We start from the raw sequence: 22,099 nt of genomic DNA on the forward strand, positions 1-22,099 counted from the left end.
CTAAGACAGACCAATTTTTAAAGCAACACTACTGTATTAGTCAGCCAAAGGGGTGCTGATGCAAAACCAGAAATTGGTTGGTTTTTATAAAGGGTATTTATTTGGGGTAGGAGCTTATAGATACCAGGCCAGAAAGCATAAGTTACTCCCCTCACCAAAGTCTATTTTCATGTGTTGGAGCAAGATGGCTGCCAACGTCTGCAAGGGTTCAGGCTTCCTGGGTTCCTCTCTTCCTGGGACTTGCTTCTCTTTCCTCTGTGTGCTTACTTCCTGGAGATCCAGCTTACAGCTTCAGCATCAAACTCCAACATCAAAACTCCAACATCAAAAACCCCGGCTCTGTCCTTTGCCATGCCTTTTACCTGCGAGTCTCCATCCAAAAAGGAGTGGGTGCTCAACACCTTACTGACACAAGAGGTTTACTTGGTTATGTAATCAAATAAACCTCTGAATCAAATATAATCTCATATGCCCAGAGGAAAAGACCAGTTTACAGACATAATCCAATATTTCTTTTTGGAATTCATCAATAATATCAAACTGCTACAACTACCACTTAGGGACTGTGGGAAGATGGTGGAGCAGGAAGTTGCAGGACTCAGACCTTTCACCAGAACAACTATTAAAAGACAGGAACTGTCTGGCACAACTATTCTGGAACTCTGGAGCCCAAAAGAACACTGTACAGCATGAAGGGAAGATAGAGTAAGAAGCTGGTAAATGACAGTAAAGACCAATAAATTGTTTGCTCCCCACAATGTTACAAGCACCTATCCTCCACACTCATAGCAGTCTGCCATGGGCCCAGGCCCTGGCTACATCACTGACTACAGAAAAGGACATAAAAATCCACTTCCCCAAGACCACAGGAGGGCATAGCAGATTGCTGGGCACAGTTTTTTATTAGCAACTTTGGTTTGCTTGAGGTCCAGCTCTGAGCACAGTCATTGTCCCAACCTGTCCCAGACAAAGGCATGGCAGAGGAGACATAAAGACACTATGCTTCCTCAGGGCAGAAAGGAGTAGTGGGAACCAGTTCAAGTGCTACATTTCCTGGGCAGGGCAAGAAAGCTCAGCTTTGGAGAACCATAGAAGAAGCTCCCAGAGCCCTTCCAGATACCCTGCTCAGGGCACTTTGGAGCAGTGTTGCACCTCCTTTATAGGTCCTTTCCAGCATGTCTCCCTCCAAGAATTTGCTCTCTAGGCTAAAGCAGCTTGAAATGAGGAACAGAGTATAAGAAACTATAAAGGTGGACAGCCTGGGACAAAGGCTTGCCTATTTTAAACAGCCAAGAGAGAGAGGTCTATCTCCTGGTAAACAGAGGGGGCATTCAAACTCCTGCAAACAGGGGAAACTCTGAAACATCTAACAAACACAAGCCCAGAAAAAGACACAGACTCAAAAAAGACATGGAGTACCCTTCATTCTACATTTGCCTTGGCAAACCTTTCTGATAAGAGGGATGAAACTTAAGAACATCTCCAATTATCATCAGTTGGTTAAAAAAAAAAACAAGAAATAGCATCTGAGGGAATACATACCAGAGTTAACATTTTAAAATATTAAAATGCACAGTATGCAAGAGTATGACAAACAAAGAAACAAGACATGATGGCCCATGCAAAGGAAGAAGATAAAAATCCACAAAACACTAACAAGGAAGACCAAAACAAAGACATCCTAAGAATGATCTTTAAAATCCTAAAGGAGATGAAGAAAATGCAAAAAAAAAGAACTACTACCAGGAAAATAATGAATGAGAAATATGATAGTCTTAGTACGAGATAGAAATTTTAAAAAGGAACCAAACCAACTACTGGAGCTGAAAAACACAATAACTGAAGTTAAAAATACCCAGGAGGAATTCAAGGGTAGATTAGAGCTGACAGAAGAAAGAATCAGTGAACTCAAAGACAAGACAATTGATATTACTCAAGCTGAGGTGCAGAAAGAGAAAAAGAATTATAAGAAAGCAAAAATAGCCTTAAAAACCTCAGGGATGCCATCAAGTACAAGAATATATGAACTATAGGAATCTCAGGAGGAGAAAAAATAGAGAAAGGGGAAAAAGAAATATTCAAAAACTCTTACAAAAAACCTACCAAACTTAGTAGGAGGAGTTCATCACCACTAGACCAGCTCTATAAGCAATGCTAAAGGGAGCTCTTCAGACTGAAAGAAAAGGATACTAGACAGTGGTTCAAAGTAGCATAAAGAACTTGGCCCAGTGGTTAGGGTGTCCGTCTACACATGGGAGGTCCGTGGTTCAAACCCCGGGCCTCCTTGACCCATGTGGAGCTGGCCCATGTGCAGTGCTGATGCACGCAAGGAGTACCATGCCATACAGGGGTGTCCCCGTGTAGGGGAGCCCCACGCACAAGGAGTGTACCCCATAAGGAGAACCGCCCAGCGTGAAAGAAAGTGCAGCCTGCCCAGGAATGGCGCTGCACACACGGAGAGCTGACACAACAAGATGACACAACAGAAAAAAACACAGATTTCCATGCCGCTGACAACAACAGAAGCAGACAAAGAACACGCAGCAAATGGACAAAGAGAACAGACAACCAGGATGGGGAGGAAGGGGAGAGAAATAAATAAATAAATAAATCTTTAAAAAAAAGAAATAAAGACCTTTGAGAAAGGTAATCATTTGAGTCATTATAGATGCCAGTATTGTTGCATTGTATTGTTTAGTATGTAATGCCACTTCTTATTTGCTACAGGTACACAAATAAAAATGCATAAAAAGTAATGATAAATCTCTGGTTTTGGATATACAATGTGCAAAGACATATGTGGTAAGAAGTACCAAAAAAAAAAAAAAAACACTTGGTAGGATAAAGGGAAATAGGAAATATGTATGCTATCAAAGTCAAGGTGGCAGCAAACCAAATATGACTGTTATTTAGGATGTTAAATATTAACCCCATGGTAACCACAAGGAAAACAGATGAAAAACAGATTCAGATAGAAGTGAAAGGTATGTATCAATATGATACAACACAAAAAAGTCAAATAAATATAAAAGTAGGTATTAAGGCAGAATTGAAAAACAAGAAAGGTAAAGACTTACAGAGAGTAAATAGCAAAATTGCAAAAGAAAGACTGCATTATCAGTAGTGACTTTAAATATAAGTGGATTAAACTCTCCAGTCAAATGGCAGAGATTGGCTGAATGGATAAAAAAGCATGACACAATTATCTGTGGTCTGAAAGACTCATTTTGAATTCAAAAACATAAGTAGTGTGAAAGTAAAAGGATGAGAAAAAAACATACCACACAAGTATTGAACAAAAGAGTGCTGGGTAGCTGTACCAATATCAGATAAAATGGACTTTAAGTCAAAAATAGTTACAAGGGACAAAGATGGTCATAATATAATTATATACTGATAAAGAGGTCAGTTCAAAAAGAAGATGTAGGGAAACAGATGTGGCTCAAGCAATTGGGCTCCCATCTACCATATAGGAGGTCCAGCATTTGATGCCTAGGGCCTCCTGGTGAAGGCAAGTTGGCCCACATGGTGAGCTGGCTGACACAGAGTGCCGGCCTATGTGGAGTGCCACCTCATGCAGGAGTGCCGGCCAACACGGAGAACTGATGCAGCAAGATGACACAACAAAAAGAGACACAGAGGAGAGACAATAAGAGACCTAGCAGACCACAGAGCCGAGGTGGTGCAAGAGAATGATCACCTCTCTCCCGCCCCAGAAGGCCCCAGGATCAGTTCCACAGCTGCCTAAGGAGAATACAAGCAGACACAGGAGAACACACAGTGAATGGACCCAGAGACCAGAAAATGGAGGAAGGGGGAGAAATAAACAAATCTTAAAAAAAAAAAAAAAAAAAAAGGTGTAACAATTATAAATATATATGCCTAATAGCAAAGCTTCAAGATATATGAAGCAAATTCTGACAGATTTGAAGGGAGAAGTTGACAGTCCTACATTAATAGCAAGAGAATTTAATGCTCCATTTTCAAAATGGGTTGAACATAAAGAAATTCAAGACTTGAACAATACTATAAACCAACTAGACATAACAGACATATATAGAATACTTTACGCAACAACAACAGAATGCAGTGTCTTCTCAAGTGTGAGGGGATCATTCTCCAGGACAGATCATATCTTAGATCACAAAACAAGACTCAGTAAATCCAAAAATATTGAAATTATACAATGTAACTTCTCCAAGCACAACAGAATGAAGCAAGAAATCAATGAGAGGGGGAAATGGGAAATTTACAAATATATGGAAATTTGCAGCACACTCTTAAATGCCCAATGGGTTAAAGACCAAATCACAAGTGAAATTAGGAAATATCTTGAGGTAAATGAAAATGAAAATACAACATACCAATATTAATGGGATGCAGGAAAGGCACTGTTGAGAGGAAAAATTATAACTTTAAGTAATTACATTGAAAAATAAGAAAGACTACAAATCAAAGAGCTAACATCAAAACCAGAAGAACTAGAAAGAGAATAAACCAAAGGCAAAGTGAGCAGAGGAAGTCAATAAAGATTAGAGCAGAGATAAATGAAATAAGAAACAAAAAAGCAATAGAGAAAATCAATAAAACCAAAGGTTTGTTCTTTGAAAAGATCAGTAAGACTGACAAATCTTTAGAAAGACTGACAGAGAATAAAAGAAAGAGGATACAAATAACAAAAATCAGAAATATTACTGGCCCTGCTAAAATTAAAAAAAAAAAAAACTATATGATGTACTGTGACTAGCCATACTCCAATGAAGTAGAAAACCCAGATGAAATGGACAAATATTTAGAAACACCTGAACTGCCAACATTGACTCAAGAAGAAATAGAAGCTTTCAATCGATCACTAGTAAAGAGATTGAATCAGTCATCAAAAACCTGCCAACAAAGAAAAGCCCATGAGTAGAATACTTAACTCTAATTCTGTTCAATCTCTTCCAAAAGAGGAGGGAATACTCCCTAATTAATTCTACAGGACCAATATCACCCTCACACCAAAGCCAAATAAAGCTACCACAAAAAAAAAAAAGAAAAAAAGAAAATTACAGACCAACATCTCCTGTGAATATAGATGCAAAAATCCTCAACAAAATACTAGCAAATTAAATCCAACAGTTATTAAAAGAATTATATATCTGATCAAGTGGATTTATTTCTGATATAAAAGTGTGATTCAGCATAAGGAAATCAATTAATGCAATACAGTACATTAACAGAACAAAGGAATAAAATCACATGATCATATCCATTGATGCAGAAAAGGCATTTGACAAAATATAGCAACAACCCTCCTTGGTAACAACACTTAGGACACTAGGAATAGAAGGAAACTTCCTAACATTATATACGGTGTATATGAAAAAATCCACAGCTAACATCTTACTTAAAAGAGAAAGACTGAAAGCTTTCCCTCTAAGACCAGGAACAAGGCAAGGATGTCCACAGTCACCACTATTATTCATAATTGTATTGTAAGTTCTTGCCAGAGCAGTTAGGCAAGAAAAATAAATAAAAGGCATCCAAATTGGAAAGAAAGAAGTAAAACTTTCACTATTTTCAGATGACATGATCCTATATAGAATGTCCTGAAAAAAACACAATGAAGCTACTAGAGCTAATAAACTAATTGAACAAAATGTCATGGTACAAAATCAGCACCCCAAAATCAGTAATGTTTCTATAAACAAGCAATGAACAATCAGAAGAAGAAATCAAGAATAAATTTCACTTACAATAGCAACTAAAATAAGTCAAATATCTGGGAATAAATCTAACCCAATCATGCAAAAGACTTGTAAACAGAAACCTATAAAGAATTGCTAAAAGAAATCGAAACACAAACCTACAAAGAATTGCTAAAAGAAATCAAATTAGACCTAAACAATAGTAGGACATGTCACTCCTACCCAAAGAAATTTATAGAGTCAATTCTACCCCAATCAAAAATTCCAACAACCTACTTTGCTGAAATGGAAAAGCTAATCACCACATTTGTGTGGAAGGGTAAGTGGCCCTGAATAGCCAAAGCCATCTTGAAAAAGAAGAACAAAGTTGGAGGACTCATACTTCCCAATCTTAAAACTTATTACAAAGCCACAGTAATCACAACAGCATGGTACTGGCACAAGAACAGACATATAGACCAATGGAATTGAACTGCAAGCTCAAAAATCAACCTTCACATTTATGGTCAACTGACTTTCGATGAGGTAGCAAAGACCACTCAATTGGAAAAGAACAGTCCTTTAAAAATGGTGCAGGGATAATTGGATCTCCATTTGCAGAAGAAAGAAGGAGAAAATACCTTTCACCTTATACAAAAATCAGGAGAGCAAACTAAGATCGTGGAGTAAGGATTCACAGGCTGTACTCTTCCTCTAAAACCATAGGAAGGTAGGCAGGCTTGCCAGGCAAAAAGGAAGCCAGGGTATCACAGGGGCTATAGGAGAGGGTGGCTGGAAAGTGGGGATCCCAGCTGAACACCTGGGAAAAGGAAAGCCACCCAGCTGGCCTGAAGAAGACGATAGCATGGACCATCAAGCCCAGGAGGAGAGGAAAACTGCCCAGGCCACCCTGGGGGAGGGGAGCCACACACTGGCTCTGGGGGACACAGAAGTGGCTGAGGAGTTATCCCACAGGCGGGCCTGTGTCTAACTGGTTTAGTGTAGGGAAAAACGAGATGTCTTACACAGAGCTGAAGGAACTTAGTCAGAGCTTTATTTTCTCGGGTTTTTTTTTTCCTATTTCCTTCTTTTATTTCTTCATTGGGATAGTGGTGGAGAGCCTGGATGTGGGGTGATTGATTGGCAGGTTAAGTGTCTGGAGAAGAGTAGGTTAGTGAGTTCCTTCTGGCCTAAGAAGCAGGCCTGTTTTTCTCTCACTCGGTTGCTCTCATTCTTGCTCTTTTCACCCAGATACCTGTAGATAGGGGTGTTGTGGGGTGATCAATTGGCCAAAACAGGCAGCCTGAGAGGAGACTAGCTGGTTCTGGTGGTCTAAAAGGCAAATCCAGATTTTTGTTTTGTATTGTTTTATTTTTCCATCTCCTCTTATTTTCTTTTCTTCTCCTATTTTTCTTCTTTTCTCTCTTCACTTCCTATTTCTCTTCCCTTTTATATTTCCCCTTTTTATTTTTCTTTCTTCCTCCATTTTATCATTTCTTTATTATTACTTTAAACTCTTTTCCCTTTTTCCTCTTTCCTCATTCCTTCCTCTTTTTATGTTTTCTTATTTTTCTTTCTTTCTTTTTTCCCTTTCTTTTCTTACCTCCTTTATGCCTTTCCCTGTTTTGTCTTTCTTCTCTTCTCAATTATCTGGTCTTTTATCTTATTTTTTCCTGTTCCTTTCTTTCACCTTTTAGAATTTTTATTCCTTTTTTTTAATTTTTCTCTTATTAATTTTTTCTCTTTTTTTGTTCATTTTCCTTCCTTCTTTTTTATTTTTTCTTTTCTTTATCTTGTTCCCTTCTGCTTTCTTTTCTTTTTTGGGGATTTATTTTTTTCCCCATTGAACATGCTCAACTGTAAGGATATAGAATAAGTGTAACCAAATGACAAAGAGGATTCCTAATACAAAATCAAGCAGAAATAAAACCTTAGTCTAGAAAGAGAAATTAACCAACTGAATAAGTCCATCAAGATAAACAGATGCCTAGACATCAACAAAAAATTGCAGTCCATACTAAGAAAGAGGAAGGCATGGCCCAGTCTAACGAACAAACTAAAAAGCAGGAGAAGATGCACAGCATGGAACAACTAATCAAGGATATGCAAACAAAAATATCCTTAACCAACTCAAGGAAATGAAGGAAAAGATAAAGGATATCAAGAAGACACTGGGGGGGGGGGGGAAGGGGCAGTAGACTTGGCCCAGTGGTTAGGCACTCATCTACCACATGGGAGGTCCGTGGTTCAAACCCCGGGCCTCCTTGACCCGTGTGCAGCTGGCCCATGCACAGAGCTGATGCACATAAGGGGTGCCATGCCATGCAGGGGTGCCCCCTCCGCATAAGGAAGCCCCATATGCAAGAAGTGCACCCTGTTAAGGAGAGCCACCCAGCATGAAAGAAAGTGCAGCCTGCCCAGGAATGGCGCTGCACACACAGAGAGCTGACACAAGATGACGCAACAAAAAGAAACACAGATTCCTGTGCCGCTGACAACAACAGAAGCGGACAAAGAAGAAGATGCAGCAAATAGACACAGAGAACAGACAACTGGGGGGGGAGGGGAGAGAAATAAATAAATAAATAAATCTTAAAAAAAAAAAAAAAGACACTGGGGGGAAGCATTTGTAGCTCAAGTGATAGGGCTTCTGTCTACCACATGGGAGGACCTGGGTTCAATCCCTGGGGCCTCCTGGTGAAAAAGAAGAAGAGAAAGCATACCTGAGTGGCTAGCCAGTGCCCACACAGTGAGTCAAGTGCCCACACAGTGAGTCAAGTGCCCATGCATGTACCCGTGTGGTGAGCCAAGTGCCCACACAATAACCACATGGTGAGATGAGTGCCTGCGCAGTGAGCTGAGTGCCCACATAGTGAGCTGAGTGTCCATGCAAGTGCCCATGTGGCAATCCTGTGCCCATGCCGTGAGCCAGTGCCCACATAAGTGAGTCACACAGCTAGATGATAATGCAACAAAAGAGAGATGACGGGAGAGTCAAAGTGAAGCACAGCAGAAACCAGAAACTGAGGTGGCACAGGTGACAGGGAACCTCTCTACACATTAGAGGTCCCCAGGATCAAATCCCAGTGAATCCTAGAAGAGGAAAAAAAAAACTCAAGAAGACAAAAAAAGAGAAATAGATACAGAAGATCACACAGTGAATGGACACAGACAGTAAAAATAGCAGGGTAGGGGAAGGGGGAGGGGAAGGAAAAAAGAAAAAAAGAAGACACTGGGGGAATATACAGAAGAAATTGTAAACATATATTAAAAGATAAAAGATCTTATGATGATGAAAGACACAACGCAAAAAATTAAATACACTAGAAGCACATAACAGCAGATTTGAATGGGCAGAGGAAAGAACTAGTGATGTCACAGATAGGATCACATAACTAGTAGAACAGATAGATGAAAAAATGGAAAAATCAGCAGGAACTCAGGGAATTGAATGAGAACACAAAACACACAAACACATGCTTTATGGGCATCAAAAGGGAGAAAAGAAGGGAAAGGGGGCAGGAGGAGTGTTTGAGGATATATTGGCCAGAAATTTCCCAACTTTTATGGAGGACATGGATGTACATGGTCCAGGAAGCATAGCACACTCCAAGTACAATAAATCCTAGCAGACCTACTCCAAGACACTCAGTTATCAGATTGCCAAAAACTCAAGACAAAAACAGAATTCTGAAAGCAGGAAGGAAAAAGAGATCCATCACATATAAAGGAAAGTTGATAAGATTAAATGCTGATTTCTCATCTGAAACCATGAAAGCAAGAAGGCAGTGGTATGGAAAACAGATGTGGCTCAAGCAGTTGAGCACCCACCTCCCACATGGGAGGTCCTGGGTTTGGTTGCTGGTGTCCCCAAAGAAGAAAAACAATGAGCAAGCAATGAGCACACATGAAACAACAACAACAACAAAAACAAGCAGAAAATGAGCAAAAAGACAATGAGCAGAAAATGATCAAAAACAAGGAGCAGACAATAAGCAAAAAAAAACACAGGGAGCAGATGTGGCTCAAGCAGTTGAGTGCCTGCCTCCCACATGGGAGGTCCCAGGTTCAGTTCCCAATGCCTCCTAAAGAAAAAAGAAACAGACAAGCAAACAATGAACAAAAACAATGAGCAGACAATGAGCACAAACAACAATGAAAACCAATGAAGAAACAGATGAGGGCGCCATCTCAGGGGGTGGGGGAAGAAGACTGTGGTATGACATAATTAAGGTACTGAAAAAAAAAACACAACTGTTGACCAAGAATTTTGTATCCAGCAAAACTGTCACTCAAAAATGAAGGAGAGTTCAAAATTGTCAAAGATAAAGAGAAATTGAGAGAATTTGTCAACAAAAGTCCTACACTTCAAGAAATACTAAAGGGAGTTCTGCAGGTTGAAAGGAAAAGACAGGGAGAGAGGATTGGAGGAGAGTGTAAAAGGATAAAATAAATAAATAAAAATAAAATGACATACATAAGCCTAAAGAAAAAAATGACTAAAGCAAGTACTGCCTTTACAGTAATAACATTGAATGATAATGAATTAAACTTTCCAACCAAAAGACACAGATTGGCAGAATGGATAAGGTAATATGACCCATCTATATGCTGTCTATTATATATATAGACTATATAATTTCTCTGATCACAATGGAATAAAACTGGAAATCAATAAAGGACAGAAAACTGGAATAGCCACAAATATATGGAAGTTAAACAATCAGTGGGTCAAGGAGGAAATTGCCAGAGAAATTAATAACTACCTCAAAGCAAATGAAAATGAGAACACACCATATCAAAATTTATGGGAGGTAGCTAAATTGGTACTGAGAGGGAAATTTATAGCCCTAAATGCCTATGTTAAAAAAGATGAAATGAGGAGTAGGTGTAGCTCAGTGGGAGGAGGGGGTGAGAAGGAGGACGAGGAGAGGGAGGAGGGGGGCGGAAAGGAGAAGCTAAAATCAAAGACCTAACAGCACACCTGGAAGAACTAGAAAAAGAAGAACAAATTAATATCAAAGCAAGCAGAAGGAAGGAAATAAAGATTAGAGCAGAATTAAATGAAATTGGGAATAAAAAATAATAGGAAGAATTTAAAAAACAAAAAGCTGTGATGCAGCAAAATAACGCAACAAAGGGAGACAAGCAGACACAGAAGAATATGCAGCGAAGGGACACAGAGAGCAGACAGCAAGCAAGTGGCAAGGGGGGATAAATAAATAAAATAAATCTTTAAAAAAGAAAAGTTGGTTCTTTGAGAAGATTAATAAAATTGAAAAACCCTTAGCTAGACTAACAAAGAAAAGAGAGAAGATGCAAATAAATACAATCAGAAATAAGAGAGGGGATAGCACCCCTGACCCCACAGATATAAAGAGTATCATAGAGGATACTTTGAAAAATTGTATGCCAACAAGATGGACAATTTAGGTGAAATGCATGAATTTTCAGGACCTTGTGTGAGGAAATGGTTTCTTAGACTTTATACCCAAAACACAAGCAAGAAAAGCAAAAATAGATAAATCGGACTTCAAATTTAAAAATTTTTTTAATTTAAATTTTTTGCCTCCAAGGACTTTACCATGAAAGTAAAACAATACCTAACACAATAGAAAGTATTTGAAAACCACATATCCAATAAAATTCAGAATACATAAAGAATATCCAGAATATATAAAGAAATCCTTCATCTTAACAACAGAAAGACAAACAACCCAAATAAATGGACAAAAGACTTAAATAGACATCTCACTCTGAAGAAGACGTACAATGACCAAAATGCTTAGGAAAAGATGCTCACCATCATTAGCCATCTGGGAAATACAAATGAAAACCTCAGTGATATGGGATTTCCTTTTGAAGTAATGAAACTTTCTAAATTTGGCTGAGGTGATGGCAGCACAACTCTGTGATGAAAATGAGAGCCACTGAGTGTATGCATTGAATAGACTGTACAAAACATGAGGCTGTTTAATACAGGGAATCCAGTGGTGGAAGATTGACTGTGGTTAATAGGACAAATACAAGAATGTGCTCTCATGAACTGTAACAAATCTGTAATACTATTACAGGGTGTTAAAAATCAGGTGGGTTGGGGGAAAATATAATACACCAAAGGTAAGATATTGGCTATAGTCAGTAGTAATATTTTGATGATACTATCTCATAGTTTGAAACCAATATTTCACAATAATGCAAAGTATTGGTGGTGGGGTGATGTATGGAAGCCCTGCATGATGATATGCATGTTTGTTTTGTATGTTTACAATTTTTACTATACAATTATTATTTATGTATGTTCACAAATGAATGATAAACTTCAATAAAATTTTATTTTAGAAAAACCAATGAGATAACATTTCAAACCCATTAGTATGGTTACTATTTAAAAAAAAAAAAAAGGAATATTACCAGTGTTGGAGAGGATGTGGAGAAATAGTAACACTCATTCATTGCTGGCGGCAATGGAAAATGGTGCAGCCACTGTGAAGATAGTTTAGTGGTTTCTCAGAAAATTACGTATAGAATTACCACATGAGCCAGAAATCCCAGTACTAGGCATATACCTAAAAGAATTGCAAGCAAGAACCTCAACAGATATTTGCATATCAATGTTCATAGTGGCTTTCCTTACAATTGCCAGAAGATGGAAGCAACCCAAGTGTCCCTCAACTGATGAAAAGATAAACAAAATGCAGCAATACATACAGTGGAATATTATTCAGCCCTAAAAAGGAATGAAGTCCTGATACATGTGACAACATGGATGAACCCCGAAGACATCATGTTGAATGAAATAAGCCAGACAGAAAAGGACAAATATTGTATGAGCTCACTGATATGAAATAATTAGAATAAGCAAACTCATAAAGTCAGAATCTAGAATATAGGTTACTAGAGGCTGGGTTAGGAGTACAGAATAGGGAGTTAATGCTTAAATTCTACAGAATTTCTATTTGGGTTGATCATAAAATGTTGACAATGGATGGTGGTATAGTAGAACAACATTGTGAATGTAACAATAGCAAAGAATTAGACATGTGAATTGATTAAATGAGGAAATATTAGGTTGTATAAATGATAATAAATTAAAACTATTTTTAAAAATTCATGGAACTCTACTACACAGTGAACCCTAAGTTAAACCACAGACTATAGCTGATAGTTCATTTATAAAAACATGCTACCATCAATTATAGCAAATATACCACATCAATGCAAGGTGTAAATAATAAGGTGATACATGGGAACCTTGTATTTTATGCATATTTCTGTAAACCCGCTATTAAAAAAACACACAAAAAGTCTTAAAATAAAAAAAAATTTGGGTTTAAAAAAAAAAAGACACTAGCTCATAAATGCTCTAATGGTACTCCTTAAGCCTCTTCAACCTTAAAATGTAAATAAGACCTACAGATTAGACTAGATGTTCTCAATTTTTTTCCCTGTCACAATACAGGTAGTAGATACTTCTGTACACACTTCCATGTGTACACCAGATTTTGACAAAATACCAAAAATATTTTGTAAAATTTTTAATGGAATATATGTAATTCCAGTGACAAGTAATGGCTCACTCAGCTGTAACTCCACCCCTTTCTCTTATTCAAGAAACAGAGTAAAACAGGGAGAGTAATGATGCAACGGAGTTTACCTTAAAACTGATCAAATTATACAATCAGCAAACTCAGATCCAACAAGTTTCTTGTGGCATTTCTCACAACTGCTAACAACTCTGCCATGGAGCCTTTACCTGAACTGAGAACCATCCAAGAGACTATAAATCAAGCTTAAGTGCTGGAGTATGTGCTGTTTGATACAATAGTCACCAGCTACACATAGCTATTTAATTTCTATTTTAATTTCTTAAAATTACACAAACCTAAAATTTCAGTCCGTCGGTGTCACCAGCCACATTTCAACAGTTCAATCATCACACGTGGCTAGTGGCTACCACACTGGACAACACAAATATGAAACACTCCCATCATCACAAAAAGTTCCACTGGACACTGCACTGCTCTAAGGAATCTTGGAGTGCCTATAATCTAATGTTCTCATTTTATAAATTAAGAAACTCAATTCATTCAAGTGACTTACTCAACACCACACAGCTAGTAATAACGGAGGCAGGGCCAGCACCAAGACAACCTGGCCTCTGTTACTGGGTCGTTTCCACTCTGACATCTTGTTGTAACCTATATGATGTGAGTGCCTCTTCTTACCGAGCACAATTCTGGGTTTGTTCGCTAGCATGCTCTCAGGTAATTCTCATATCAACCCTAGGAGAAATATAATCCCCATAACTAGATGATGAAATTGAGACTTGGCTCTGCAAAGTGTCATTATCTAAGGCCATGCAGCAGGTATGTACTGCTATCACAATTCAAACACCAAAGCCTGGGCTCTTTCCACTATATTATACAATATGTAGTTAACACTCCACATTTTTTTATTGTCCTTGCAAAAAACTTCCTTTCTTTCAAATTTGCTAAAAATTGTCAGCAAAAGTATTCCAAGAAGGAATGTCTAAATACCTAACTCCCTTGATCCAGGGAAAGAGAGCAGTGTCGTTTACCTTTGCCAATCATGACTGCCTTATAACAACAATAACAACAGCTAACTTTTATTAAGCTTGGTAAGTCATAAACACTGGACTAAGTACTTCATATATAATCCTTCAACTCTCACAGCAATCCTGTGAAGTAAATAATTCATCTCCATTTTTCAGATGTAAAATTCAACTTAAGAGTCAAGCCACTCTTCCCTAGGATGAAGTTCATAAAGTAGAAGTGTTTGCTTGTGGTGAAGCAAATAGAAAGATAAATTCTTTTTTACTCACTGTCATTGGAAAAGAACAGAAGATATGTGCAAACTTTGAAATTTTAAAAAAATTTTCTTTTCATCCTCATACTAGATATCTCTGTCACAGTTAAACATATTAACTAAGTAGCTTCCCTCTGATGGATTCCAGATTTATCACAGTCACACTCTCTTCCACAAGGACTGTCTTTAAAGAAATTCTTGTGAGCCCCGGGTGCACTGGTTTGGTGGGATAAGAAACACAGCCCAAAAAGGTTATTCGGGGTTTCTCAAGGTATAAGGATCTTCCTGAGTATTTTTAGTCCCTTCTGGTCATTTCTGACCAGAAGAATTTAAAGAGAAAGGTTGGGAAGAGAGTATAAAAGAAAGAGTATTAAAAAAGAGAGTATAACTGAGAGATGGCTACTTGTGGCATTGGACAAAATCACCCCAGAATGTCCCCACAAGTCCATAGAACAGCCAAAATTGGGAAATGCCACACAAATGAATGAATATAATATATATATATTTTAAGAAAAAATGATCCCCTGAACATTTCTTGCATTGCATAAGTGAATTTAGTGCCCAGTGGTGCAAGAGAGCCTTAGATAAATGGAAAGGGGTTAGCCAGGGACAGCTGGCTTCTCCAGGAGGTCAGCACAGAGACTGGCAGAGACAACTGCAAGGCAGGTGCGGTGGGAAGGGTAAAGGCATATAGGACTAAAGGTGAAATAAGCTGGTTGTGTTCAAAGACAACAAGCAGGCTGGCTTGGCTGTAAGAAACAACACACTTTAAAGTCAGAGCTCCTCTGTCAGTTATACCTGTGTAACTTCGGACAAGGGACAAACTTTCTGAGCCTCAGATTCTTTATCTGTATAATTAAAGACAATACCTATTTCCAAAGATTGTTGAGAGTATTAAAATACATATTAGGTGTTTAATAACTGTTCCTTCTTCATTCTTCTTCTTAGTAAAGAGGAATTTTGTTAAAGCAGAAACTCACATGGCAGGCATTACACCAGGCTGCTTTTTCCACATTATCTTCTATACTCTACAAAAACGCTACAGGAGAGGCTTTAGTGATGCCCATTTCCTTTAGGTGGTGAAAGTTCAGGAAGGTTATGTAACTTGCCCCAGGTCAAAGAGTCAGGTGGTAGCAGGTAAAACCTATGTGTGTCAGAATACAAGGGCCATGAATGTCCCACTATAGCATGCAACTTTCTAAGCAACAAATGATGAGAGATTGAAAAGGTATCGGTGAGAAAAATATTCCTAAAACAGGTTGAGAGTTAGCAACTAAGAACCAACACCTATGTCCATATTCTCATTTGCTGGACATGTTTTATAGAATTCTTCTGAGTAAAGCTGAGATCATTTCAATCAGATCAACCCTCAACTTTTTTTTCACACCGCCCCCTCAGCTTTTTGCATGCTATCTGCTCTCTGTGTGTGTGTCCATTCGCTGTGCATTCTTCTGTGTCTCTATTTATTTATTTTACTTCCCCTCCCCCCTTGTGACTTGCTTGCTGTCTGCTCTCTGTGTCCATTTGCTGCACGCTCTTCTGCGTTCTTCCTTGTCTCCCTTCTTTGCTGCTTCACCTTGCTAAGTCAGCTCTCCCGCAGCACTTGGAGGCCGGGTGGTGCTCCGTGACACCTGCAGGTCAGGCAGCACTCTGCAGCGTGCGGGCAAGCCTGCCTTCACAAGGAGGGCCCTGGATGTGAACCCAGGGCCTCCCATATGGTGGATGGGAGCCCAACTGATTGAGTCACAGCTGCTTCCCCAACCTTCCACTTTTAATTACTCTCCTGAGAAAAGAATGAATCTCAAGAACTTCACCTCTCTGCCCTCAGTTTTCTCATCTGTAAAATGGAGAGTGTGGACTACATGATCTCTGAAATCCCTCCTAGTTCTAAAATGGTGAGCAAATGGGGTACAATTACAGGTTTTGGATGGGGGCACCATGCCATCATCCTCAAAGTCAGCTCTTAACCATGAAGCTTGTTACCATGGAAGTCCTCTCACCCAAAGAGTTGTTTAACCAGGGAATCCTAGAACATTAAATAAATGCTCTTAAACTGTTTAATTCAAAATACATCATTGTACATTCATTCTCTAATCTCACTGATGTAGGTACAATGTCTTTCTTCAAGAGCAGGCATATGGAAAGTATAGCACTGTCTTTCTAACATTTTATGTCCACAATGCATCATCTAACGTTTCCAGTTTCCATTTCCCCAAAATGGGAACAGAACTTGAAGTGATTGCAAATAAATCTGAATGCAGAATCGTTCTAGATTTTTGCCTCAGTCTTTTATGGTTGTTTCTCCCACACTTAATTTGACAGCAATTTTTAGTGACTCACCTTTGTGGAGTCTTTTCAAAATATTCAACATGGTTTCCCTAGAAACAAGAATGCTATTTCCTTTCACATTCACATCTCAGCAGTTTAATTAAACTATAAGTCAGATTGCATCACTCCTCTGCTCTGGCCCCTCCAATGGATTCCTTACTGAACAAGCTAATGTCCACACAAAAGCTTGAAGCCCTATGTGCTCTGCCCCTGCCCACCTCTCTGAATTTGTCTCCCACCATTCCAACCTCCACGCACTTCCTCAAATTGCCAAGCAAGCTCCCACTTCAGACTTTTTAACTTGGTGCTCCCTTTCCCTGGAATTCTTCCCTTACATCTCCAAGGGACTAGCTCTCTTCCCTCTATCAGGTCTTTGTTCAAATGTCACCTTTTTCAGTGATGCATTCCCTATCATCCTATCTAAAATAGCCACCCTCTTCCCCTCTTCAGCCTTTTCTGCATTGTTCTTCTCTACAGCACACTTACCTAAACCACTCATTAGAATTCAAGCAGCAGGAGGGCATGGATTTTGTCTGTGTACTCACTGACATGCTTCTAGTGCCTAAAATATGAAGTCCATAGCCTTCCCTCAATAAATATTTCTTTAATAATAATGCTTATTATTGCAATAAATATATTGCTTCTATGCTTGAGTTGCATAACTACAATAATAAGTGTACCGGGGTAGAACAGATTTAGGAGCAAACATAGCTGAGTCCTGGTAAATGCAGAAGTCAAGGGAGGGGTCCAGGGGTGCTGGTGCAGAAGCCGACTAGCCTACTAGTCGTGGGCAGCCATGGCCATGGGGCAGCCAGTGAATGGTACAGAGGGCTCATTCATTAAATGTAACTTGGCCTAACGTAAGTCTCTCCTTTAACTTGATAAGACTGACCTCTCCAAGTACTTAATGCATCCATATTCAAACGCACAATAACACACGGCCAAGTCAAATATAGACGATAGTCTAGCCACTTTTCTTTAGACAAAGGTAGAACAGACAAAAGACAGAGTATCTTGTCTTGGCCCAGCCCTTAATGGACAGTTACCTTTAGAAAATATCTTTAATCTGCCTCATCCTTGGTTCTTCATTAAAATAGGGGAGGGGATAAAATAATACATGGCCTTTTTCACCAGTCTATTGGAAGTATCAGAAGGGCCAATAGATATGAAATATATTGATAATTTATGAAGCACTATGCACAATAAGCTATTCTCTTTGTATTCACATGATTAACTGACTTATCTGTTATATCAATAAGGCTCCTCAAAACTGATGCTGTACTTTTTGCACTTTGATTTAAAAACGCTTCCTAAAATGTATGAAAAAGCAAGCAGAAAAATGTCTGCTTTTAAACACCTGGAATGAAAAAGAGGCTTTCTCCTGATTCCTTAATAGAAAATATTTTAAAAAATAAAAATACATATAATTCTTCAGAGCAGTAACAATATTACATGAAGTTCAGATTCAAGAATATTGCCATGAACACCACCACTTATTAGACTTTTGGATATTTCAGATATTCCTCATCTATTTCAATACCAAAAGGATAATCCAGGCTGACTTATTAATATCATGTATGTCAATAGTAGGTTGTGAAGTAAATGAGCAAACTCTAACCATCTCAGTTCTGTTTTATTACAGCATTTATTAAACCAAAATAAAAAAGTGGTGAAGAATGAGTTATCATGCAATTTATTAGAGTTGATGGAGTGTAGACAGTCTCTTCAATAAGGCTTTAATACACTGTTATGCACCATAGTATATTATTAATAGAAAGAAATACACGAGCCTTGCACCAGCTTTCTCCCCCAAGTCTTCCTGACATTAAATTCAAAATCAATTCTCCCCTACATGGCAAAGGTTCAGAGATAAAATGTTAATTTGTTTGTTATTTACTATAACATAAGTTCATAATTCTAAGCAACAGTCAGGAATCCTCAAAATTCTGAATTTAAAAATCACACTTTTTTGGAGGGGGCGTAGATCAAAGGAGGAAGCAAATGCAAAAGGAAGATAAACAAATTGTGCCCTAGTTCATATCTGACAAGAGAATGGTCTAATTTTCTCTCTGATTGAAAGAACACAAACGACAGCCACAGAATACAAATTGTGTGTTGAGTGTTTGAACCTCTCTTCCAATACCTGAGTATCCAAATGGAACTAATTCGCTCTGGAAAAGGTATTAAGTAATTGAGCATGATTGTGCCAGGATGAGGGATAATCCTCAAACTGCAAAGGAAAATAAACATTTTTAAAAACTGACAGGGTCACTTCATTCATTCAGTAACTTAATCAAGCACTTTACATTAAAAACAAGTAAACCAAATATATTAAGAATGACCTACCGCCAACAAGGAACCCTGATAGACACAAGCACCTGTGGGGAAAAACAAAACAAGAATTAAAAGGGAAGTATAATAAACCAACAGGCACTGTCCCAGCAGGTTTACTGCTAAAACTGAATCTAAATGCATCATAATCAGCAAACTGCTTTTTTCCCCAAACCTTTAAAGCTTGAGCATTCTGCCCCTAGGGAAATCTCATGAATCAAAATATCATTTCTTAGACGCACATGAGGGAATACATCATTAAAACTTATTATTTGAATTTACTAATAAATTTATCTATAACAGCATATTATAAATACAGTGTATATTTTTCTTTGTGATAAATGAGCAAAGCCTCCATAATCCAGTCCCAATTTACTTTTACAGGCTTATCTGCCACTCTTTGCTTACACACTCTCCAGTCCAACCCAAGAGGCCAATGTAGGATCCCATGCTATACTTTCCAGTCTCAATGCCTTTGCTTATTTTGGCTTCCTACAGGAGAAGCATTCTGTCCACTCAAGTTCCTTGAACTTGATCCCACCTCACTCATGAAGCTTTTCCAGCCCACAGGATTATGCTCTTTCTCCTTTGAACTCGTAGCAGTTCGTGCCTGTATCATTCATTTGTGAATTCATTCTTGTGTACTTCCTTTTGGTATTCTTGCTAAGATTATTTAACTTTTCTTGTGGAAATATAATATCTACTCCACTACACTGCATACTCTTAGGACAGAGACTGTTTCTACTTCTCTGTACTCCCCACCTCTTCACATAGTAGGCATTTACTTATTTGGTTGATTAATTCAAATTGCCCATATTCTGCTTTTAACACAGTATGTCTTTCTTTAGGGAAATTAAACCATTATATAGGAGAGTGGTATAGTCAGTAATTATTTGAAAAAAACTCTTCTATTGAGCTCCTGACTTTTTCATCCTATTTTCATTCAAAGTTCTTTTTTATTTCTGATGGGCTGCTCATGGACTGATACATCTATTTTCTACTCATTAAGCACCAAAGTGAAAAACAGCAGATAATTAGCTTCTAAATGGAAAAGAAGGCTGCATGTGGATGAGACAACCTATATATTCTGAATAAATCCTGAATAAATTACATATCAAAAAACATATTTTCAGTAAATTTCATATTTGAATACAATTTAAAATTGCAATCCTAATTTTAAAAAACATACACACACATTCTCAACCAATTTTTGAGCAGCACAACAGGTGTTAGATTAACCTAGAAACAGGTGGGCAGTATGCTACCAGCTACTCTCTTAGAAATTGAGGCTACAAAACAGACAGGAATAGCACATTTATACCAAGGCAGTAGCATATCTTGACAAAGTGCTACTGCTGATTTCCAAAGAGGGGAGAACATACTTTACTACAAATGCTTGCCTCTAACAAATCACTCATTAAGTATCAAAAATATTAACTTCCAGGAAATAACTGGTCTACCTTTTCTACCAATAAGAGAATTAAGAACAACTCTGTAAGAAACTGAGATGGCTACACTTGGGTTTGAGTCAAAGCTCTCCATGAGCAAAGATATTGAAGTGGCCCTTATGCATTTGACATTTAAATAAGAATAACTCAAGGTAAAAGCCTGAAGAAAAATTCCTCTTATGACTTACTTTTCCTTAGGAGATTCTGTTCCAAAGACTTAGTATTTTAGTCTACAGCATGTTACAAGAAAGGAAAAAAATACATCAACCTAGCTCAATATCTAAACTATTTAACTGAACATTTTTAATCACCGATGATGTCTTAAAGTTATAAAAGATCATCACAGGCACAATTTAATAAAATTTAACCTTTAGAATACACAAGCAAAATTTCACCTTTAGAATAAGGTCATCCTCAGATAATTTTCTTTGCCCTCCTCCACAGCATTACTTTCCAAAAGCCATTTTCTCTCCAGCTCTCCAAAATAAATCAAACATCTTAAGTGTCTAGATACCTATCAAAACCTAGTTTTGCAAGTTCCCATAGACAGAATAAACTCACTGCATATGATAAATTAAAGCAGCACTGATCATGGCACTCACATACACAGTTAAGCCAAATATCTGCTAGGGACTCGAGTCATGTCAAAATGGTTTAAATTGTATCATTAGGAAAAAGAACTAACTCTATTTGGGTCACTCTATGAGGTACAATTCCAAAAGAAATAAGCTTTACCCTCTGAGACCTTTCCTAAAACGGAATTATTTCTTCCCAAAAGGTAGCTGCACAAATGAGTGTCCATTAACATGGCTTCCAAACCTCATTGTTACTCTTTAGAGAAAATAAAGCCTTCTAGAGCAATGCACTGGCCTATCAAACATTTATCACCACCCAATGCCAGATGTGGTGATCCAAAGCAGGCATGTTCCTCCCATACTAGCATACGTTTTACATCTACCACCAGGTGAAGTCAGGAGGTTTGTTGGTGTTGGGTGCTGGGTGCAACTTCTGCTTCTGCACTAGAGCAAAGGCCATTTCACTAACCAATCAATACATATAACCTGAAAAACAAAGTTACTCTCTCCACTCCACATATAACACTTTTTTTTTTGAGATTTTAGAATTTTTATTGTAATAATATATATATACAACACAAAATTTCCCATTTTAATCACTTATATCAGTGCAATTTACTGATATCAATTGCATTAATATCGTGCCACCATTGCCACAATTCATTTCCAAAACTTTTTTATCACCCCAAGAGAAACTCTGTACCCCTTAATCAATAACTCCCCATTTCCCTCCATCTCCCAGCCCATAGTAACCTGTAATCTACTTTCTGTCTATGAAATTGCTTATTCCAGGTATTTCATAGAAATGAAATCATACAATATTTTTCTGTTGTATCTCACTTATTTCACTCAACATGATGTCTACAAGGATCACCCATATTGTAGCATGGATCAGTTTTTACTTAAGGACTAATGGAAG

General features: G+C 38.0%; 1 protein-coding gene across 1 annotated transcript in view; it reads right to left on the reverse strand.

The window, feature by feature from the left end:
• The window catches only part of FRAS1 (Fraser extracellular matrix complex subunit 1), a 537,120-nt gene that overhangs the window by 509,365 nt on the left and 5,656 nt on the right, over nt 1–22,099 (reverse strand). The window contains exon 2 of the mRNA XM_058296546.1: nt 19,173–19,204. Within this exon, the coding sequence (XP_058152529.1) occupies nt 19,173–19,204 (32 nt within the window). The remainder of the gene's footprint in view (nt 1–19,172; nt 19,205–22,099) is intronic.

Source organism: Dasypus novemcinctus, chromosome 1, assembly GCF_030445035.2.
Source record: "Dasypus novemcinctus isolate mDasNov1 chromosome 1, mDasNov1.1.hap2, whole genome shotgun sequence".
NCBI classification, from domain to species: Eukaryota; Metazoa; Chordata; class Mammalia; order Cingulata; family Dasypodidae; genus Dasypus; species Dasypus novemcinctus.